This window comes from Cladophialophora yegresii (assembly GCF_000585515.1).
Source record: "Cladophialophora yegresii CBS 114405 chromosome Unknown aczIN-supercont1.7, whole genome shotgun sequence".
Lineage (NCBI taxonomy): Eukaryota > Fungi > Ascomycota > Eurotiomycetes > Chaetothyriales > Herpotrichiellaceae > Cladophialophora > Cladophialophora yegresii.
In genome coordinates this window covers 1,507,743-1,529,229 of record NW_006913051.1, presented here as the reverse complement: position 1 = coordinate 1,529,229, position 21,487 = coordinate 1,507,743, and the positions used below count along the sequence as shown (strand labels likewise).

The window sequence follows — 21,487 nt, the reverse complement described above, 5'->3', positions numbered from 1 at the left end:
CTCGAGACCGACTCAAACTCGATGCTTCGGTAACGCTCGCCGCTCAGCTTCAGCAATGTCCGCTTCCCTCATGCATGCCCCGCCCATCGGGCTGGGTCTCTCACCAACAAAGTCGAACCTCACACAGCAGATCGAACAGAGTGAAGGCGAGCGGACTCCGAGATCTGCCAGAACCACGGCCAAGGGCTCTCCGAAACCACGATCCCTTTCAGACGCCCCCAAACCTGTTCTCTCGCCTTCACCGGCTTTTCGTGAACCTTTGCGCCAAGTGTCCAAGGATGACTCGGTCCTTGCTTCTCCTTGCACACCGACTCGACCCTCGACCCACGGTAGAGGACTGTCCCTCCACATGCCGTCGAAAGATGCCTCAGGAACCAGCGCGGGCCCAACAATACCACGAATACCATTATCACCAAAGTTAGACTCGTCGTATGTGTATGGCTCACCATCTTCCATGGTCCCAAGGAGGTCACGAGGGCTGGACTACGCGAGAGCATGCACAAACCTACACCATTCTACGTTGGCAGAGGCATCGCCTGATGCATCGCCGGTTACTGGAAGAGGCATACAAATACCACAAAGAAGAAGTGTTGGAAACACCATGCTTGATTCACCGAGCAATCAATCAAACACACTATGGTCGCTGCCAAACGACAGGACAAACTTGTCCAGCTCGGTCAGCTCAATTAACATGATGGGCTCAGATTCAGATTCAGAATCAAATGGCTCTTCAGACGACATGGCAATCGATCGCGAAATGGATGAAGCGATATTGACAACCCCTGCAGCGTCGAGATTGAACCCTGGTGCGGTGCCGGCGTGGGTCAACAGCCCGGGTATGGAGTGGATGAACAATCAACCCTCCCCAGCACAAGCGAGCCTCATGAGCTTCCAGCCGAATTTGATGAGTTTCAGGAGAGCTCGGACGAGGAAGGGGAAGAGTCACCATAGCTCGAGCAGTGTCAGCATGAATAGTTCCAAACCTTCACCGGGCCCTTTGTCTCCCGGAGTGCTGAAAAGTGTGGAGAACTCGGGAGGCAGTTACTTTGGGACCGGCCTAACCAAACAGCAGGTGCAGTCACGCCGTGAAAGTTTAAGCTTGGGGACAAACGATCTCCACCTCTCTGACAGCGAAGATAATACCACGTCCCGTGTGACTACCGGACAATCTCTCTCAGACATGGATGGCCCAAGTAACGACGACCCAAGAAAGGTGATCCGCAGAGCGGTAACTCGCAGAGGCAATCTACTTCCCAAAACAAAAGGCTTCGCCCGCATACGCGCCCAGCTTCTCGAGGAATCTGCCCCCATTGAAAGCGAAGCACGCCGCGAGGCTGAAGTTATCCGCCAGGTGCAGGACAACGACCCAACCATCTCGCAAGCGACTTCGCCGATCTTGCCCACCCATGCTACAAACAACTTCGCGGTCGAACCGATCGAGGAATCGATCGAGGATATGGTCATGGATAACACGAAGAACCAGCTGCCGCCTGATAGCTTCAGCCGACAAGCGGAGAGAAATTCTGCCGGTGTTGGTTTCTGGAACGGCTTCGATGAGCGGTACCGAACTCCACCACCTTCCCTGCTACCTCGAGAAAGTTCTTCCGTTATCAGTGACGACCTCATGGACACTCCTGGCTCTTTCGATAACCCTGCCCTTAAACACTTCAATCGTTCTAGATCGAGATCGACCACGCCTCTAGCCCACATCCCGCCCATGGCTGGAGATGTTGCACGACGAGTCAATAACAAGCGCCGGAGAGAGGAGGACTTTGACCCACTGTACACCAAACGCCGAGCGGTGTCGCCCGGTATGAGTGTCCAAAGCAGCCCGATCTTGCCCCAAAGCCCTGTTCTCACCAGCGACAAGGCATGGTCTAAGCTGCCACCGAAGGGTGGAAACGGACATGGCGACCGCAGCAATAGCGGAAGTAGCGTTACTGGGGCTAAGAAGATTGGTCTCCAAGGCATGACCGAGACGAACGAAGCTATTATGAGCATGAGCATCGACTGACGGTCTTACCATGAGCCTAACAATTTGACAAGCGAGGCGTTTGGACGGGGTCAAAATTGGTGACTGCCTCTTCACATGACGATAATGTACAAAGCATGAGTTTTAATTTCTATGTGCTCGCCGGGGACGTCTATACCCCGTGCTTGAAGCTACATGCTTAATAGCATTTGTAACAAGCTGTGATCGTCTGTATCGTGTCGCTGCTGCCTCTCCTTCGTGGGCATGCCGAAGCCTTGCCCCGCGTGAAGCTGCGCCGCGCCGCGCAGAGCAGAACCACTGAGCCTCGACTGACTGCTCCTTCCTGCCCCTCGAATAGCAAACCGTCGCAGACACCTCGATAACACTGCCTTCCTGCAACATTTCTCGCTCGTCAAGATGGGATCGACCGGTAATATCACTTCAACATTTATCGAGGGAGCTCCCCCAGGCGAGATCCAAGACGTGGTCAAGGACATCAAGATCCTCGCCTCGGACGACGACCCAGCCCTGATTGCGAAGCTGAAGCCCGCCTTTGAGAAGTACAATGAAGCCCAGATGGTCGCCGTGAAGCTACCAGGCGCAAGCGACTACGTATGACCTCTCCTGCGGCGGTGCCCAGTAAACTCCCATCTTCAGAGTCCAGGGCTGACAAGTGCTCCATGGCCTCTCCAGGTTCTCATATCACCCCACAACAAACTGCCCTCAGGCCAATCCCAGTCGCAATACTACGACAGCGCGTCCTCGACGTCCTTCAGCTTCGACCACACGACGCAAAAGCCCTCCTCGCCACAATCCTACACCCACGACACACGGCACTCGACGCTGATTGCCTCGCTGTTAAAACTCCTCGCCGCACACGTCGCAGAGCACTACCCTCCCACGTCCTCCCCGTCGGCGTACACCGTGTGCGCAACGCCCGATGATTCGAAAGTGGCCATCCTGATCAGCAGCCTGAAAGCCTCGCCGAAGAACTTCCTCAGCGGCCGGTGGAGAAGCAGCTTCGTATGTGATCCCTCTGCAAACACCCTCTCCGGGGACATTCAAGTCAATGTGCACTATTACGAGGACGGCAACGTGGCGTTGGCGACGTCCAAATCCTTCTTCAACATCGCGGTGGACGGAACCGGGAATGCAGACAGTGTGATTCGCAAACTTGCGGCCATTGAGAAACAATATCAGGAGGAGGTGAATCGGACGATTGTGGGCATGAACGAGACGAGTTTCAAGGCGCTGAGACGGCAGTTGCCCGTTACGAGGCAGAAGGTCGAGTGGGAGAAGATCAGGGGATATGGGCTTGGAGGGGATCTGAGAGGCGAGGGGAAGAGGTAGGCTGGGTTAGGAACAAGGCACCTAGAGGGTGCGGTTTGAGCAGCGAGAGTCATATCGTAGGGCATCAGATAGGGCGCAGGGGATCATGCTATGGGTTCATGTGCGTCAGAAAAAGTCGTTGAGCGCCGCGCTGGTTTCACCACAATGAGCATACTACAGCTTCCCCTCGTCTTTTACCACACCAGTCTTTGCGCCGGTCATGGTAGACCCCGGCCTGATCTCGTTGCTTGCCCCACCTGGGACTGCGTCTTGTCTTCTGCATATCTTCGGTAGGCATCAATGTACTGGTCCCTGTCGCTCAGAGTATCTTGAACGCTTTCTCGCTCTCCCACCGCTTTCGCCCACTTACTCCACCTCTTCCAGACCTCCTCGTCCTTACCAGCCTGGCCTTCCTCAGGGATGCCAACGCCACCTTTATACACGTCGAACAAGAACATCCTGCACAGCCACGGCGCTAGCATGATATCCACCATACTGAACCGCTCGCCCAGGAAGAATGGCCCCTGCGGATCGAGGGCCTCGACAAAAGTCTTGATATGGCCCAGAAACTCCTGCCGTGCCTCATCCAACGAGTAAGCCTTGTCCTCGGTATGCTGCATGAAGCGATAAAACGCCGGGATGATCCGCGTGGAGATGTGATCGATCCAGATCCGGCACTTGGCCCGCAGATACGCGTCCTCCTTGCCCCGCGGGAGGAGGTCGCGCCCGTGCTGCGCCTCGTCGTCGTACACCTCGTCCAAGTACTCGCAGATGACCTGGCTCTCGTACAACGGCTTCTGCTTGTTGCCCTGGCGGTCCATAGGCACCGCCAGCGTGGGCACCAATCCTCGAGGGTTGAGCTTCAGGAACTCCGGATCCTTGTGGTACGGGTTGATCTCGAAGTATTGGTGGGGGATGCGCTTCTCGTGCAGTGTGATCCACGAGCGTTGCACGAAGGGGCAGAACCACCCGCCATACAGGATCAGAGGGTGGGGAGATTCGTGGGAGGAGGCGAATTTGGCGGCCCGGCCGGAGGTGTGTTTGTGGAGGGAGGTGTCGACGCTGCCCATCTTGAGACTGGAGGAGGAGAATAGACGTGGGGCAGAAGAGACGTGATGTTGCACGAGAAGAGAAGCGACTCGGGAACTCGTACGGTTGATTCTGGGGATCCTGGGGCGAAGAAGGCACGGGTAGAGGGAGATCATGCCATAGACACTGTATATCGCAATCTGAAAGCGAAAGCAAAGCACAAGCAGAACAATAGGACTAGGACCAGCCTCACTGATGGTATGTGGTGTGCATGTTGTAATATTGTGCAATGAGTGACCGATTGAACTGATGCGGAGGAGGAACGGATGACGTCGGTTTGCGCCGGACCATCGGCGACGGACTGCTTACATAAATGGCTCCAGCTGATCGCTCAGTGTCGCCGTGGCAGTACACCGTACTCCGGGTTAAGGGGACTCATACTCGTGGGCGTCAACTTTGTCACCGCGTGGCACGTGGAGGGTGCCCGATGTGTCTGTTTCTCGAAGGCCTGTGTGGGCATCAAGACATGGCGGTGCATGGCGTTGTCCGCTGCCAGACAGGGTACGCAGTGGCAGATCCCTGGTGGACCGGTACTGGTTGCTAGAGTACTGTGTACTGCGTGGAACAAGTCTCGCTACTGTGTACTCAGTACTCAGTGAGGCTTCAGTTTAATGTGAAACTTGGTGAGAAAACTCAGGTCGTGACATCTGAACATCCTCGAATGTTCTTCTGCGAGAAAAAGTTCTAGAAGAGTATAGAAAAGTTGCCCACCGCTGTGTACTCGGTGCACAGCACTGTAAAGGCCAGGCTGGCATTCAGTCAGGGGCAAAAATAGGGAGTTAGAAGGCCACCTATAACCTTCCGCCAAGGGCCACCGGGCTGCTTAGCGGCACTCATAAGTGACAGTTTGGGGCCCCCAATTTTTGCGGCTTTCGAGTGCCTTCCGCCAGTGAAGATCGTGGAAAAGGACAGCGTATCGATAACTGCGGCATTGACTCCTGTCAATAAATATTTCCTCCACCATTGCTGGCGCTCCTTCGTCTCTTCCCTTACCACTTCGCACCCTCTTATTGTCTCGTTTCTTTTTCTGCAGACACCATGGCGTCCGGCAACGTCCAGCGTCGACCGCGCAGAACAACCACCTCTGCACTGCAGTGGACCACTCTCTTCTACCTCCTTCTCATCTTTGTTTGTCCCTTGGCTTTGATCGGTAAAGTGAACGCTGAAGATCAAACACCTCTGAACGACTCAGATACGAACTATGGCACCGTCATTGGTATCGATCTGGGAACCACCTATTCCTGCGTCGGTGTGATGCAGAACGGCAAGGTCGAAATCATTGTCAACGACCAAGGAAACCGGATAACACCTTCATACGTGGCCTTTACAGACGAAGAGCGCTTAGTAGGAGACGCAGCAAAGAACCAATATGCTTCGAATCCCACGAGAACCATCTTTGACATCAAGTAAGCAGCTACCCTTTTTGCCCGTTGTCGCGTGAACTGTTGCTAACATGTGATTGTCCAGACGTTTGATCGGTCGGAAATTTGACGACAAGGACGTCCAACGAGATGCCAAACACTTCCCCTTCAAGGTTGTCAACAAGGATGGCAAGCCTGTGGTCAATGTCGAGGTCAATGGCCAGCCAAAGACCTTTAGCCCTGAAGAGGTCTCGGCAATGGTTCTGGGCAAGATGAAGGAAGTCGCAGAGGCATACCTGGGCAAGAAGGTCACACACGCTGTCGTCACAGTCCCGGCATACTTCAACGACGCCCAGAGACAGGCTACCAAAGACGCCGGCACCATCGCCGGTCTGACTGTTCTTCGTGTTGTCAACGAACCCACTGCCGCAGCTCTTGCCTATGGTCTGGACAAGAAGGGCAAGGAGAGCCAGATCATCGTCTACGATCTTGGTGGCGGTACCTTCGATGTGTCGCTCCTATCGATCGAAGACGGCGTCTTCGAAGTCATGGCTACCGCTGGTGATACCCATCTTGGTGGTGAGGATTTCGATCAGCGAGTCATTGACTACTTTGTCAAGAAATACAACAAGGAAAATGACGTCGACATCCGCAAGGACCTGAAGACCATGGGCAAGCTCAAGCGTGAGGTCGAACGAGCCAAGCGGACACTGTCGTCCCAAATGTCGACGCGCATTGAAATCGAGGCCTTCCACGGTGGCAAGGACTTTTCCGAGACCTTGACCCGAGCCAAGTTCGAAGAACTCAACATGGACTTGTTCAAGAAGACCCTCAAACCAGTGGAGCAGGTGCTCAAGGACGCCAAAGTCAAGAAAGCGGATATCGATGACATTGTCCTCATTGGCGGCTCTACCCGTATTCCAAAGGTTCAGTCCATGATTGAGGAGTATTTCGGTGGAAAGAAGGCAAGCAAGGGTATCAATCCTGACGAAGCTGTGGCGTACGGTGCCGCTGTCCAAGCCGGTATTCTCACTGGTGAAGCCAACACCGAAGATCTCATTCTCATGGACGTTAACCCTCTCACCCTCGGAATTGAAACCACCGGTGGTGTCATGACCAAGCTCATTCCTCGCAACACCCTTGTCCCGACCAAGAAGGCTCAAATCTTCTCCACAGCAGCCGACAACCAGCCCGTTGTCTTGATTCAGGTGTTCGAAGGCGAACGAGCTATGACCAAGGACAACAACCTACTCGGCAAGTTTGAGCTGACTGGCATTCCACCCGCGCCTCGTGGCGTTCCCCAGATCGAAGTGTCTTTCGAACTTGACGCAAACGGCATTCTCAAGGTCACTGCTGGCGACAAAGGCACCGGCAAGGCGGAGTCCATCACGATCACCAACGACAAGGGACGCCTGACCCAGGAAGAAATCGACCGTATGGTGGCCGAAGCAGAAGAGTTTGCCGAGGCCGACAAGGCCTTCAAGGAGAAGATTGATGCCCGCAACAAGTTGGAGAACTATGCCTCATCACTGAAGAACCAGCTCAACGATGAGGAAGGTCTTGGTGGCAAGATTGATGACGATGACAAGGAGACCCTCCTCGACGCTGTCAAGGAAGCCCAAGATTGGCTGTCCGAGAACGCCGACTCAGCCGACAAGGACGACTTTGATGAACAATTCGAGAAGTTGTCGCAGGTCGCCTACCCGATCTCAAGCAAGCTGTACAGTGGAGGTGGTGGTGCCGGCGGCATGCCAGATTATGGGGATGACGACGATGACTCTTATGGGCATGACGAACTGTGAGGGCTCTCTGGAAAATGGGGCATGAAGTTTTGTACCAGCGTTATGAATTGATTGCAAGCATCTAGACGTGCTCGGCAGGAAGGAAAGGTCGGATCTGGCACGCCGGCGTTGGCTTTTCATACCTATCTTGTGTCTTGTACCATGAAAGCAAGGCGGAGCAATCAAGATGAAAACCGAACTGAGTTGAGATTGAAGCAGTTTGTCCTTCCGTAGTGGTTCCCGTCCTTGCCGCTCGTGAGATGACTGACCTTACTCGACTTACTTACGGAGTACTCCCAAAGTACTACCTAGGTACTGTCTACCATTGAAATCGACTGATGAAACACATCCTGAATCTAAGGAGCATTCTTAATGCAACTTGCAAGCGGCGCGCCCTCTTTCTCGCGCACGCGAGCGAACTTACTGTACTTAGCCATTCACAACGCATCCACATGCCATGCCACATGAGTCTACGCAGTAGTAGAAGTATGGCTATTTTGGCCCGGCGTGAAGTGACGAGGACCCACATAGGTAGGTAGGTAGCATGTTCCGATAGACAAATTCAAGAGCAGACCATAGTACTCTGTATCATCCTGGATGCTGATACCGTGTTAGAAATCCTCACACCGCACAACAAACAACCCGACAACCTCATAAGGATGCACGCGCCTCAACTCGGCGACCGCTCTGCGGACAGCTTCGGTCCCCACGACGACCATCTCGACCTTGTCCTCCTCGACGACCTGTACCTCACCTGGGGTGCCGATAGTGGGATTCGCGTGCGCGGAGGGCCGGAATTGTCCTGTGCCGCGCGAGATGAAGGCGCTGTCGATGTATTTTGGGGGAGAAGACGAAGACGTCTCTGGCGTGTCCTTGGTGCCCGATGCGAGGGTGGGTGGCGGGGGGCTAGGCCACACGCCTGCGCCGACGGCGTGGAGGGCGGAGAGGCATGCTTTGGTCGCAGAGGGGGGTGTGAAGAAGGTGAGTTTGTAGGTTGTTTGATCCGTGGTGGTGTTGGTGTGCGTATGGGTATCAGTATCAGTTGATGGTTCAGGCATGATTAATATACCGGTATGGAATTATGGAATTATGTAAGTACTGTCGACCGCGTGGGTGGGTGGAAACAACAACAAGCAGTGGGTGAGCAGAGCAGAGTGGGCCAATTGGTCAGGTACTGTCGTGTAGAGTAGAGTAGAGTAGTGTAGGGAACGGATCGATTCAGTAGTCGGTAGTCACGTTGTGTACATAGAACGAGTGAGAGCCATTCAAGAGCTTGTGAGAAACGGGGATCCATTTTCGGGAGATTTATCGAATCTGAATGCGGTACCTCTATTTCACTGCGCGTTCGCACGCACATACCGTGCAACGTTGGCCAGAACTGGATTTGGAGTTTAAGTGTGAATGTGTATGACTGACTGTCTGAAACGTTCACCAGAATCTGCCCCATGCTCGTAATGTATGTACCTAGCTAGATACGTGGGTACTGACTGATATCTGTCAAGCAGCCAATATACCTGGTAGACATTATTCCCTCCCTTCTTCTGCGTCAGTAATCGAAGTTCTCAAAATTAATCACCTCCCCGGGTAACCAGCCCTGGACTTCCTTCCTCATGGCTGGCGCTGTACACAGGTACCAGATATCGACTTCGGACTGCCACCGTGTCAAGTCGTCCTTGGTGATCCTCCTCCTGTGGATCTTGACGGCCGTATCGCTCAGCTGCTGAAGCTTGGCCCTTTCACCAGCGGCGAGCAACGACTCGTCCCCAGTCAGGAAGATCGTCGAATCAGAGTCCTTGAGCTTGGGGTACTGCATGAGGATATCAAGCGGTAGTCCGACATCACGGACGCCGACGGTCCAGCACATCTTGAAGTTTTCAAGATCAATGCTCCCCATCTGCCCTAGGAGCGGTGTGATGCCAATGCCTGCGGCAACGAAGGCATTCCGTTTGTTGGGCTCGAAGATGAATTCGCCACCGAAGCCTCGAATGCCAACCTCGCACATCCCCTCTCTTTGCCATTCAAGCCAGCCCGTCACGTGGCCGAGGTTTCGGACGGTAACCTCAAATTCTTCGCCGTGGAGGCCCAAGCTTTGCGGAATGGAAGAGACGGTGAACGTGCGGATGAAATCGTCGTTGAGACTCGTAGGGTCGTCGTCGCGCATATGTGAGTACCCCATGTCCAGTTCCGCGGACAGGTCCATGGCCACGTATTGACCCGGTTTCCAGGGCCCGAAGACCGCGGGGTCGGTAAGCGCGAAGCGATATCTCGTGATTGTAGGAGTCAGTTTTGTCTTTTTGATGAGTTTGGCCGTTGTCGGGACGCTTTCGCCGGGCGTCTTGCCGCCGAACCCGTCTGTCTTTTCCGTCGTGAGGTATCGGATGCGTGGATTATATGGTGAGCGACCTTGTGAGGCATCGTTCGTAAGTTGCCCTCGAAAGGGGAGGCCGTTCTCGACAAATCTTGCTCCAGTGATCTTCAGGCTCACAGCGAGGTTGGATTTGGCGATGACTGTGCTTGCGGCGGCGCCGACCAGCGTTTCAGTGTCACCTGTCACATATAGCACGTCGCCAGTCTCGAAGTCCGGGATGACAAGACCGGCGTGCGGAGTCGCTTCTAGGTTCCCGAGGGTCTGGTAGAGGTTGTTGCCGCTATACTCGGGCCAGACGATCGTGGTGGATTCGTCTGGGGTCTCTGGCTGCGTGACACGGATGAAGCCTGGAGGTCCGCCGCGGTGGTTACAGTCCATATCCTCGTGTTTGTGGGCCGAAGCGATGAAGAACAGGTCAGCACTATGTATTAAATCGATAGCCTTTTGGGAGAGATGTGTTGAGGACGACACCAGTCGTGGTTCTGGGATGTGGGCGATAATGTGCTTCTTGTTGAGATATTTCGGGCAGTTCCCGAGACTTTGATCGATTTTGACGACCAGTTGAAGCTCGCCTGATTTGCCCTGCTTGACACCGTCTTCGAGCTCGGCTTGGGTGCCATCGGGCTCGTTCGCAGTCAGTGCACCGGCAATGACTTGCCCTGCCAGTTTGACTCGAGAGCGCTCCTCGAGATGAATGCTCAGGCCGGCCATCAGCCGCCCTGTGCCCTCAGCTCGGAAAACTTCTCCGTCATCTTTGCCTTGGTAAATCGCTTGCACGACTGGGTCGAAGCTTGCGTCCACCGTAGTGCGGACCCCCATGACACTCTGGGCCACAGGCTGAGCGATGGGCAGTTGATCCGAGCCCCAAACGGTACACCATGGCCGGTCGTCATCGTCGAGGGTACCAACCGCCATCATGGGGTATCGCTGGATCCAGTTGCCATATCGTGGCGCGAGAAAAGGTGTCGTCGGATTGTCATACCCGCTCACGCGAGTCCGTTTGTGAATCGCAACTTCGCCCTCATGCCATGGCGCAGCTTGGAAGAATGCCATTCTCCTCTTCCTGCTCACCATCAGCAATGTTAGGCTTGATGCAGAGAACTTGAAGATGGACTTGAATGGGAGTCACTACCAGAAGTATTGATATATTCCACTCGACCTAAGCGGAAGGTCTAACCACCCGTTTCTAGCCTGGCTCTGAAATGGATTAGGCGGGTTCTCCTCCTGAGTAAGCAAAATGTGACGAATTGAGGCCAGGCGAAGTCAACCAGGATTCCAATCAAGCCGAAGAGAGTGACATCTTGATGCTTGCATCGTGGTCCCAAGACAAATGGCACGGCGGCCAGATGGACTCGTGTGAGCGAGGAAGTGCTGGAGCACTAAAGCAGAGCCTGTCAGCACGCAGTCAAGACCCCGCCGCTTAAGCCTGGGAGTGAGAGCAGCGAGACGAAACGTGCACGCCCATTAGCTCGTTCATGCTGCCGAGTTTGTCAGCCAGGACAATTTGCTTCGGAGAGCAAATGAGCACTCCGGACGTGGCTGGCGGATCTCCGAGGGGAGAAGACGAGCGGACCGCCTTCCCAATGACATTTCAAATTGGTAGTAAAAGCGGCATCGAGGTAACACGCACGGCACGGCGCAGTACGGTGGAGGACGACGTGGAGGGACGAGCTGTCGATAACCGGTACGGTGGAGCAAAGGCAGGATTCCCGCTCGCAACACGCGACGCGTCAAGTGAGTTTGATTAGAATTCAGATCCAAGATGGACAAACATCTTCCCAGGATCTGCTCGGAGCTGGAAGGTTGCCGCCACTCAAGGAAGAAGGTCGTTCTATGTGTTACGCTTTTGGAGAGGAATGCCTCTCAGATGCCACACATACTCCAACTCCTCCAGGAAAAGCAATTCTTCGCCTGAGCAAATATTCTGATATCGCTGTTCCAGGTCACGCCTGACAAGAGCAATATCCTCGGACTTGTCGACCGCGTATCCGAAAATCACTGTCGGCCAGGAACCAAGGTAACACCTCGACCATTCTTCGTTGGCTTGTGCGCACCGTAGGATTGCGAGTCCTCTGCGGACTTGCCAACTATCACCTGTGGGTGGCAGCGGTGAATCCATGTCGCACACTTCGTGCGATCGCATCACCCAATCAAGGAGAAGCGATGCAGCAAGAACATGGAGACTCGTGGAATGTTGATGGAACATTCGAGCCCGCTCAGAGGGCTTTTTCGTGGACCATTTGCCCTCTTCTTTCACGCAATGCTCCTCTTCGAGGATCGAATTTTCCCAGTACTGCATCTCCTCTGAGAGTCTCCCGAAATCTGCGCTCGGTTTCGCAGGACTTTTGCATAGCTGTACGATTTCAATCATGAGTTTCTGCAGCGACAGCGGGAATCCAATCACCGGGCTGTTATCAGCTGGTGAGGCTTCTGGAAACGTTAGAGACTGCAAGGTCTCCTGTGCTTTCGCACAGAATTCGAAATCAGGCTGGAACTCGACTGCAAAAGGACGATTGGCTGTTTGACGGAATATCTGGTAAAGGATGCTCTCCCATATTATTCGATGGATTGGGCGTGGCATTGGCGGCCGCCGAGAATGAGCATTTCGGAGCTTCATCAATTGCGTGGCACCTGCCACATGCTTGGCGATATCCTTATTGGTGTCGACGTTGAAGACCTGTATACGGAGTACATTGGTGGTCAATAATGGAAGATTCAGACAAGCGTCTCGAAGCGCATGACCACAGGAGGCTTACCCCATGAATATACAGCAGGATGATGGCTTGCAGCAGCGCATCATTGAAATCATCACGGCTCCAGTCGATTCTTGTCAGTGTGCGATTGATGCTAGACACAGCACGGGCATAGTATCGAATACCGGCTTCATTCATCTGAGAACTTCCCGTGAGGTGATGCATATGTGATGCACCACAAGCTAGGACAGCATTTCTCAGGCCATCGAACCCCAAGAGCATTTCCACGACTTCAGGCACAAGATCCGACTGAAATCCTGGATGACTGGTGGAAAGGAGCAAGAGGGGCAGAAATCCATTGACGAAGTGCCGAAAGCACTCGACTTCTAGGTCGGATTGGAATGTCATTGAGTTCAGAAGGTCTGATCTGAACCCAATTCCCCGGCACACGAAAGAAGGCAATGGGCTGGTAGCTCCAGCTGGTGTGGTGACACTTGAGTCTCGGACGATGGTCTCGGTGCTCTCCCCAGACCTTGCAGGCGACGGCGACTTGGATGCTCTCGAAACACGGCGATGGCGCCGATCATGCAGCTCGTCCTGCGTGGGCCATATGCAAGCTCGGCTCGATTTGATGCATCTATCACAAGAAGCAGGCCTTTCTGCTTCATTGCATTTCTTCCGTCTCTTGCGGCCTGCGAATGAGCGAGGTCAGTCATGAACAACAGCGTAGCGTTGGGACGAGACTTACAGGTCAAACAACCAGTCTTGGTTCGGAGTGTGGCACTTGATGTCGCGTGGACTGGCATTTGATTTCAGCTCCGCTCGCGTGTGTCTCAATGTCGTGGAGGAGGCAGCATTCGTGATGAGCGACACAGTCCAGGTGGAGATGACTAGTTCGCTTTTAGGAACCCTTATCAATCATTCGGGCTTGGCTTCGGCTTGAATGTCGGCTAAGAGAGGGGATATATGATTGGGGCACCCGCATCAAAGCTACACAGTATGGACTACTGGAGCCGGCTTTGTGGCCGACAGAGCTCAGTTACTGGGTCTCAATTGGTTCCACGAATACGACCGCATCCGCCGCAAACCCCCGGACACGACGCCGGAACAACAAATCGCAAGACCAAGCTTTTTATGCTCCGGGCGGTCATTCCGATAATCTCATGCACCGCGAAGGCAATGTCAACTTCTGCTGTCTTGCGTCCTGGTTTCATACGGTCCTCCGAGTGGTGTACCTCTCCTATTTAACGGGATTAGGGCGCCAGTTGACTGGTAGGTGGTCTGTCCTCGAAGCATGTCTGCTTGGTTTCAGAACAACAGTGACAAGATCAACGTCAGCCCAACTCCCGTTGATGCTTGACGGCTGGCAAACCATGTCTGATAAGCAAGAAAGGAGCTTTTCCCGCCATACAGCTTACATCTCTGCGCGGTCGCGCGAGGTGTCGGGCGCCGCTTCTCCGTGTCCAACAGGACACAGGACCCGTAACTGGAAAGACACTCTAACTCAGGAGGACCTTTGATATCATCTCCACAGCGGCCATCAATTCCTCATCCTGCTCAGATCTTGCGATAACTTGAACGTGGCACGGGGCTCCGTCAACGGCTTCCGGGTCATCTACCGTCTGTCAGCTCTGCCAAACGCGACGCAAGCTGCAAAAACACTTACAGTCTGGAATTCTCGAATCAGGGAGGTCGATATTCTTGTCAGCCTTGAGATAAGGGATGATGCAGGCAGGGTACTGCTCGCGGGCGTTAGCGTATGCAGCAGAATCGTTTCCATGTTTTCAGTCCTCAAATACTCACCGCGAGGAGATTCCACATGACCCTGTTGCTTGTCAGACCTTGTTTCCACGACAGACCGGGCGACTTACGTGTAAGGGGGCATCCTGAATGTGTCGTGCGGCACCGCAGTTTTGTGAGACCCCGGGGCCACAATCACGTCCAGTTTGTTCTCCATGAAGACCTTCAACCAGTCTTTTCGGAATTTGAGGCGTTCCTCGTTCATGTCTAAGAGCTCGCCCAAGCTCTTCACCTTGCGTCCCTCTGGCGGAGGAGTATACATGTCCTTGACAGAAGTAACCCACGGCTCCCCTGAGGCCTCGATGTGTTTGAAACCCGTGCCTTCGTTGTCGATGTCGAAAAAGGTCCAAGACAGCTGAGTGGCTGCTGCAAACGAGGGGAACTTTTCGAGCATGACAATGTTGTGTCCGGCCTGCTTGAGCTTGTCCGTTGCTGTCTTCAAGGCCCGTATGATGGTGGGTTGCACAGGCCAGGTTGGGCATTCGATGATCACGCCGATGGTCAAAGTCTTCTTGTCCTCCACGGGGTGCCAGGGCATGGCAAGGGCCGTATAGTCATAGTTCCATGGTTTGGAATTGATGACGGTTTCCAGGAAGAGCCGCAGATCCCGAGGACTTTGTGCGAGAGGCCCCGCTGCTGGCATAATGCCCGTCCAGCCATCGAGAACAGGATTGGTTTGACCTCCAAAGGGGACACGATCGACGGACGGCTTGAAACCAAACGTGCCACAGCAGAAGGCGGGGATACGGATGGATCCTCCAATGTCAGTTCCGACACCGATGAGCGAGCCTCGCATGGCGACGAGGGCGCCCTCTCCGCCACTGCTTCCGCCAGCAGTGAGTTTGAGCTTGTTGGGATTCAACACCCGACCGAAGACGTTATTCTCCGAGTCCGCCGTCATCAGGGTTTGCGGGATGTTGGTTTTCACGTACAACACCGCGCCATTGTCAAGGAGAATGTCAACCAAGGCCGAGTTGCTTTCAGCTGCTGGGCGACTGATGAATGACACATAGCCGATGGTCGAGTACGTGCCCTTGAGGTTGAAGGAGTCCTACATGATGATTTATCAACCCCCGTCCCCTCCTTAATCTGGCACACCTCATTCCACTCACCTTGACTGAAATAGGCATTCCGTGTAAGGGTCCCATCGGTTTCCCTTCTTTCTCAAGGTAATCATCGAGATATTTAGCTCTCTCCAGAGCTTTGTCAAAGAACATCTCTGTCAGACAGTTTGTCTGTAACCATCAGTGACAGCCGGTCAGTTCATGGGGACCTGACGAACCACTTGATGGGCGATAGCAGCTCTTTTGCAGAATGCTTGTGTTACTTCAAATGAGGACAATTCTTTCGCCGCCATCTTGGCGATCAAGTCGGTAGCATCATGGTTCTCGGTGATATCAATCTCCTTCTCCGTGAGAAGGCCGCACTTCGCTGGAACATCGAGGACATTGGTATCAGCGGTGGGACTGACAGTGTCCAGAATGCTCGAGGGGAGACGCCATTCTTGCGGCAGCGCCTTAGCCACTTGGGCACGTTTCGCCGCGACGAGGGTTTTCCAATCTTGGACCATATCGATTGCGAACAAAATTACGATGAATAACTCTGAGACAGATTCGATGGTGGTTGCTGGTGAGGGGGGCCCAGGTTTTATGTGCGTTTACTTTCTGATCTCCAAACTCCAGAACTCCGAAGCGAGGAGGTTCAGATGAGAACACGGGTTTGTATTGAAAGCTGGTGCCTTGATAGAGGTGAACGCTCTCTCATACTGGTCAAGGCTCGCCTGGGCCCTTCCATACAGGACGAGAATACTTGGCCTCACTCGAGAGGTCTCAGTGGTCGACAAGGACGTCAATCACGCGGAATTGCGCGGTCTTAAGTTCAAGCTAACGTCCCGGAACGGCGGTGGGGCGGTCGAAGAACTCCACGTTACATGCGCAGCCAATCGTACGGGATAGCGCAGCTCGAGTTGGAGCTCCTGGATAAGGCCGGCCACGCCCCAGACCCATGCCCGTGCTCCCGACTCTACACAGTAGACGACGGCATAGATCCGCATGGTTATCTCGAGGGAAACCTTTGGACCAACTCAGGGAGCCCTGCATGCCTTCGCGGCCGCCGTGACGTTTCTCATGGTCGACCATGTGGTACACGCGGCTGCGGAGATCCCAGAGACCCTTATCTTTCGCAAAAAGCTTCATCGGCTCTACCTCTGGCTGGCCGAAGACAACCGAGCTGCTAGGGCTATCTCGAAAGTGATAGTTCGTCCTTATCGAGAATGTCGACGATGGTCTGTTGCCATCTCGAAACTGCCACATATCTCCCTGGTCAGCTGTCGCGGACATTTGCGATATCGGGAGGACAGACGCATATGGCAGGATCAATCTCCAGCTGTCGATTGCATAAAGAGTGACAAAAGCCACGTTTTTCCTCTCTTCTGGATTTACTGCCATTCCATCAGTTCATAACGACTTGAGAATACCAACCGCATCGCCAAGATGGCGGCCTACAATCTCCCTGTGGATAGTGTCCCGGGCACGGTACACCTCGTTGATATCGAGCATACCATGCACACACGACATGCTGGATCCGGAGACAAAGATATCGTTCTGGTCCCCACGCCCTCGAACGATCCCGACGATCCGTTGAACTGGTCACCCAAGCGGAAACTAATGAATACTGTATCGGTCAACGTGTGAGTTCTTACCGGCTTCGCCATTGCTTGTCTGACCACGAACACTCCTAGTTACACCCTGGTCGTTGGAATTGCCAACTCGGTCGTCTACTCGGTGCTTGTGCCACTCTCAGAGGCTTCCGGCGTTTCCATCAGCACCCTTAACCAGGGAACCGGGTACCTATTCCTCCTCGCGGGGTGGGGCCTGCTCTTCTGGGTAACGTACTCCGTCCCCACAAATTCGTGTCAGAGAGTTGGGCTTTGCCTCAAGAAGGACAATGCCCGTTGTCAGGAACATGTATCATAGGCTGCATGCGGAGGTCGAGACTAACATGCTGAGAATAATAGCAACCATTTGCTCTGAGATATGGCAAGCGATTGACATACCTACTTTCGATCTGCGGCACGATAGGTGTAAGTTGTCCTCATTGCCCGAAATTATACGAGGAAGACCAGGCGTCTGCCTGCCTGAGCCGCTCCCGTACTCCTATTTCTTTTGGGCCGTCAGTATTGACAGTCTGGCAGTGTACCATGTGGGGACCATATGCCCGCAGTAACGGAGAATGGATTGCGAAGAATATCCTCGGAGGCTTCTTCGCGGCACCCATCGAAGCGCTTCCAGAAGTATCAGTAACGGACCTCTACTTCCACCACCAGCGAGGCACGTACATGGGTCTGTACGCTTTCTTCCTCGCTGGAAGCAACTACTTCGCCCCCGTCATCTGCGGCTTCATTGCAGACCGCCAAGGCTGGAAATGGGTGTTCTACTGGCCCGCCATATTTCTCGGCGTCGGTCTTATATGGTGCTTTTTCTTCCTGGAAGAGTCCAACTACAAGCGCGCGACCGTTGGAGTCGTGGAAACCACCAGCGGCAGCCAGACTCCCACGTCTGTCACCGTGGCCGAGAAAACCGGAGAGAAACTGCCAGAGGTCACGAAGGAGCCCGCCACCGTTGAAAGTGGAACTATAACCTACGGAACCAACAAGACGTATCTGCAAAGGCTCTCCCTGTGGCAGCCGTCAAAAGGAGAGAACATGCTGCCACGGGCTATCAGGTCCCTGAAATACCTAGGCTGGCCTGTAATCTTTTATGCCGGATTCAGCTACGGCAGTTACCTTGTGAGTCGGCTGCCAAGTCACTGTCTCTCCGTATGTGCCCATGCTAACGATGTCGCTCGCAGATTTGGTTTAACGTGCTCAACGCCACTGCAAGTATTATCCTCGGAGGCCCGCCGTACAACTTCAAAGCCTCAATGGTCGGCCTCTCGTACCTTTCCACGTGTATCGGCGTTTGTGTGGGAAGCTACTTCACAGGTCGATTCAGCGACTGGCTCACCATCAGACTCGCTCGACGCAACAACGGCATCATGGAACCAGAACAGCGGCTCTGGCCGTTCGCCGCGTGTATCATTGTCGTCCCCGCATCTCTTATCCTCTGGGGCGTGGGAGCTGCTCAGAAAGTTCATTGGTTTGGCCTAGTATTCGCCATGGGGACCCTAGCTGGCTCGACCGTGTTTGGCATCACCCTGAGCGTCAACTACCTTGTCGATACTTATCATGAGAGTAAGTGGCTGCTATCTCTGTGGCGACGCCGTCTACTGGCTTTCCCACAGGCTAACATATCGGTACAGTTAGCGGCGACGCGATGACTACGGTCATGCTCGTGCGCAACACTATGTCCTTCGCGATCGGGTATGTACTACCTTTCATCCTTCCTTCCAATGTTGGCTCGACTAATATTATGGCCATGGCGGGACAGATACGGCATTACTCCCTGGCTCGATAATCTCGGCCTCCAAGACTGCTTCATCTCGGCTGCCTTCGTCGGCATGGCGGCTTCTTCGGTCTTCCTGGTCATGATTTTCTACGGCAAGAAGTTCCGGGAGCGTAGCCGAGTCAAGTACTGGAACCTGGTGGCCGAACTGATGGCAAAGGGAGATGCGAGCATCTGAGAAGCGCAAGAGGAGGAGACCTGACGAAGCCTTGTCTGTGGGACATCTACCTGGGACACAGGTATCACGTATACAAGGGATGTGCCTTGGCTTCAGGGGGTGGTTGTCGGTTCTTCCAGGGCGGATCTCTCTCGGTATGATGTCTCGAGGCTGCCTGCCGGAAGTCGTGTCTTGCGAGCGGAGCGCGATAGAGTGGACTTGAGCAGAGTAGTGAGTAGTCGAGTAGTAACTAGAAACATGAGTAATCATTCAAATAAATGTACCACGTGCCATTGCATGACGCAAGGCTGCAAGGCTGTATCCAGCTGACTAAGCAGCCCTGTCCGCGACCGGAATATTTTTGCCCAGTCCAAGTTTTCAACCCTCGGGCATCTCGCTCGAAAGTCGTGGTAAACATCATCTACTCGTTATACGGGTATCAGTTCATCAGGCTGTAAGCTTCAAGCTACCTCGACCTCACAGTATGATCTAAGTCTTTGTCTTCTGCTCGCTCTGCCCTATTTCAGCGATTGGGTCACGCACGCGCTCAATATGCTCAGCCTTGCACGACGCCGGACAGTACAAAGCAGTTGCCATCGCGGACGTATTCGAAGCTAGGGTTCGACTTGCGGAGTCTGGTCAAGCGATCCCATTGATGTTCACAAGGGCCTCTTTTGCTCGATTTCACCTTGGCTGCACAGCGTCACGGGCGAAGTGGTCTAGAAGGGGTTTCGTGTTTACTGAGCCTTCTTCCCCTTTCTCCACAAGCACGTACGCGGTTTCTAATAGTCCTTCCTCCGTCAACGCCATGGTTGCCACCGTGGACGGCGTCATCAACGACCGCCTCCATCTATCCTCCCTGCCGTACTCAGGCTGTGACACTCGTATAGTGTCGCTCCTCGACGTCAACATCCCCGATCAGGCAACCGAGGAAGAATATCGAAATCTCTACTCTAAATATGTCCAGAAATCATCACCCGAAAACAGGACCTCTAATGCCAGTCTACTCCGCGACGCCGTCGAATCTATCAGGTATGGCATTGCCCCTCCGGTCGCATTCCCTACAGAGACGGTATACGGCCTAGGAGCGGATGCGACCAACGAAGCCGCCATCAGTGGTATATTCGCCGCAAAAGGGCGACCAAACGACAACCCTCTGATCGTGCACGTCGCGAGCATTGCGCACCTCGAGCGGATTACGGGCGCCCCTCTCCCTGATGTTTACGGGCCAGTCGCTCGGCGGTTCTGGCCTGGCCCTTTGACGATCCTCCTTCCTGTGCCGGCGTCGGGAATCTTTGCCAAGAATGTCCACCCCGCGCAGAAGACGATTGGGTTCCGCATTCCGTCGTCCAGGTATGCGAGATTCTTCATCGCAGCGACGGACAGGCCGATCGCAGGGCCGAGTGCGAATTCCTCGGGGAAACCAAGTCCCACGACGGCGGCACATGTTCTACATGATCTCAGGGGGAAGATCAATTTTATCCTGGACGGCGAGGGGTGTGATGTCGGTGTCGAGAGTACCGTTGTCGACGGCTTGCATGATCCGCCGCTCATCCTCAGACCGGGCGGCGTGGGGTTGGAAGAGTTCAGGACCTTGGGACGGGAAGTCGGTGGGGAGGTCGGTGATAAATGGGAGAGAACCACGATCGGGTACAAGACATCGGCGCATCACGCGGCGGAGACGCCGTCAAACACGAGTGGAAGTCCTTCCGTGTCTACATCGACTACTAGCTTGTCAGAAGGTGCTACAGCCTCTGAAGAGCCGCGTGCGAATCACTCGACTGAGAACAGCAACGGTGCTGCAAGCTATGAAGAGGATGTCAACGGTGCTCCTCGTGCCCCCGGAATGAAGTACAAACACTATGCACCAAGGGGCCGGTTAGTTCTGTTTTCCAAGCACGCATGCCAGGCAGGTCGGGTGCAGGAGAAATTGGAGCAACACGCGGAAGCGGCAAAAGATCAGGTCGTCAAAGTCGGCATCATCTCCTGCCATTGGCCCCCATTCGCTGGTCTCAAAGGCATTTCCTCGCCAATCGATCCCACGCGCATCACCGAGATCTCGAAGCCGAAACATGGTGGGCCGAAGAAACCAGACCCGATCCTTCATTCCGCGTACGCTGACATCACGTCCATCGCACACCTGCGGGTGAAGGTTACGGATGTGACACTGTACAATGTGCAGCTTGATACTGAAATCTCCTCACTCGCACATTCACTGTTTGGGGTACTGCGGTTATTTGATGAGCTGGAATGTTCATACATATTTGCGGAGACGGTGGAGCATAGCAGGCCATCACCTTCAGGGGACCAGAGATCGATTTCTGAAACCACGAACGGAAAGGATAAGGACAGAAAGACGGACCGGAGTGGCCCGAGGCAGTTGCGGCGTGATCTCGAGGCTGCGGTAATTGATAGGATCGAGAAGGCGGCGGCGGAAAGTATATACGAGTAGACGGGTGTCTAGAGCAGTGCTGGCATACAGAGTCTCCTTTAGC

General features: G+C 54.2%; 10 protein-coding genes across 10 annotated transcripts; 5 read left to right on the top strand and 5 right to left on the bottom strand.

The window, feature by feature from the left end:
- Positions 1-55: 55 nt before the first annotated feature.
- Positions 56-2,014, top strand: A1O7_09668 (uncharacterized protein; the record flags this gene model as incomplete). The annotated part of the gene is made up of 1 exon (XM_007763655.1): positions 56-2,014. The coding sequence occupies one exon, from the start codon at positions 56-58 to the stop codon at positions 2,012-2,014; it is 1,959 nt and encodes a 652-aa protein (XP_007761845.1).
- Positions 2,015-2,389: 375 nt separating this feature from the next.
- On the top strand, positions 2,390-3,322 carry A1O7_09667 (uncharacterized protein; the record flags this gene model as incomplete). The annotated part of the gene is made up of 2 exons (XM_007763654.1): positions 2,390-2,584; positions 2,666-3,322. The coding sequence occupies 2 exons, from the start codon at positions 2,390-2,392 to the stop codon at positions 3,320-3,322; spliced, it is 852 nt and encodes a 283-aa protein (XP_007761844.1).
- Positions 3,323-3,519: 197 nt separating this feature from the next.
- A1O7_09666 (glutathione S-transferase) lies at positions 3,520-4,371 on the bottom strand (the record flags this gene model as incomplete). Its single annotated transcript, XM_007763653.1, has 1 exon — positions 3,520-4,371. One exon carries the CDS (start codon positions 4,369-4,371, stop codon positions 3,520-3,522), a length of 852 nt encoding a protein of 283 aa, XP_007761843.1.
- A 1,057-nt stretch (positions 4,372-5,428) lies between these two features.
- A1O7_09665 (glucose-regulated protein) lies at positions 5,429-7,553 on the top strand (the record flags this gene model as incomplete). Its single annotated transcript, XM_007763652.1, has 2 exons — positions 5,429-5,796; positions 5,858-7,553. The coding sequence occupies 2 exons, from the start codon at positions 5,429-5,431 to the stop codon at positions 7,551-7,553; spliced, it is 2,064 nt and encodes a 687-aa protein (XP_007761842.1).
- Positions 7,554-8,143: 590 nt separating this feature from the next.
- Positions 8,144-8,590, bottom strand: A1O7_09664 (uncharacterized protein; the record flags this gene model as incomplete). Its single annotated transcript, XM_007763651.1, has 1 exon — positions 8,144-8,590. One exon carries the CDS (start codon positions 8,588-8,590, stop codon positions 8,144-8,146), a length of 447 nt encoding a protein of 148 aa, XP_007761841.1.
- Positions 8,591-9,078: 488 nt separating this feature from the next.
- On the bottom strand, positions 9,079-10,953 carry A1O7_09663 (uncharacterized protein; the record flags this gene model as incomplete). Its single annotated transcript, XM_007763650.1, has 1 exon — positions 9,079-10,953. One exon carries the CDS (start codon positions 10,951-10,953, stop codon positions 9,079-9,081), a length of 1,875 nt encoding a protein of 624 aa, XP_007761840.1.
- Positions 10,954-11,731: 778 nt separating this feature from the next.
- Positions 11,732-13,001, bottom strand: A1O7_09662 (uncharacterized protein; the record flags this gene model as incomplete). Its single annotated transcript, XM_007763649.1, has 2 exons — positions 11,732-12,577; positions 12,657-13,001. The coding sequence occupies 2 exons, from the start codon at positions 12,999-13,001 to the stop codon at positions 11,732-11,734; spliced, it is 1,191 nt and encodes a 396-aa protein (XP_007761839.1).
- Positions 13,002-14,092: 1,091 nt separating this feature from the next.
- A1O7_09661 (uncharacterized protein) lies at positions 14,093-15,963 on the bottom strand (the record flags this gene model as incomplete). Its single annotated transcript, XM_007763648.1, has 6 exons — positions 14,093-14,208; positions 14,260-14,332; positions 14,397-14,418; positions 14,465-15,444; positions 15,506-15,628; positions 15,676-15,963. 6 exons carry the CDS (start codon positions 15,961-15,963, stop codon positions 14,093-14,095), a joined length of 1,602 nt encoding a protein of 533 aa, XP_007761838.1.
- A 922-nt stretch (positions 15,964-16,885) lies between these two features.
- Positions 16,886-19,013, top strand: A1O7_09660 (serine/threonine kinase 16; the record flags this gene model as incomplete). The annotated part of the gene is made up of 7 exons (XM_007763647.1): positions 16,886-17,082; positions 17,134-17,278; positions 17,410-17,475; positions 17,587-18,180; positions 18,243-18,624; positions 18,693-18,753; positions 18,821-19,013. 7 exons carry the CDS (start codon positions 16,886-16,888, stop codon positions 19,011-19,013), a joined length of 1,638 nt encoding a protein of 545 aa, XP_007761837.1.
- Positions 19,014-19,800: 787 nt separating this feature from the next.
- On the top strand, positions 19,801-21,444 carry A1O7_09659 (uncharacterized protein; the record flags this gene model as incomplete). Its single annotated transcript, XM_007763646.1, has 1 exon — positions 19,801-21,444. One exon carries the CDS (start codon positions 19,801-19,803, stop codon positions 21,442-21,444), a length of 1,644 nt encoding a protein of 547 aa, XP_007761836.1.
- Between the last annotated feature and the right edge of the window lie 43 nt (positions 21,445-21,487).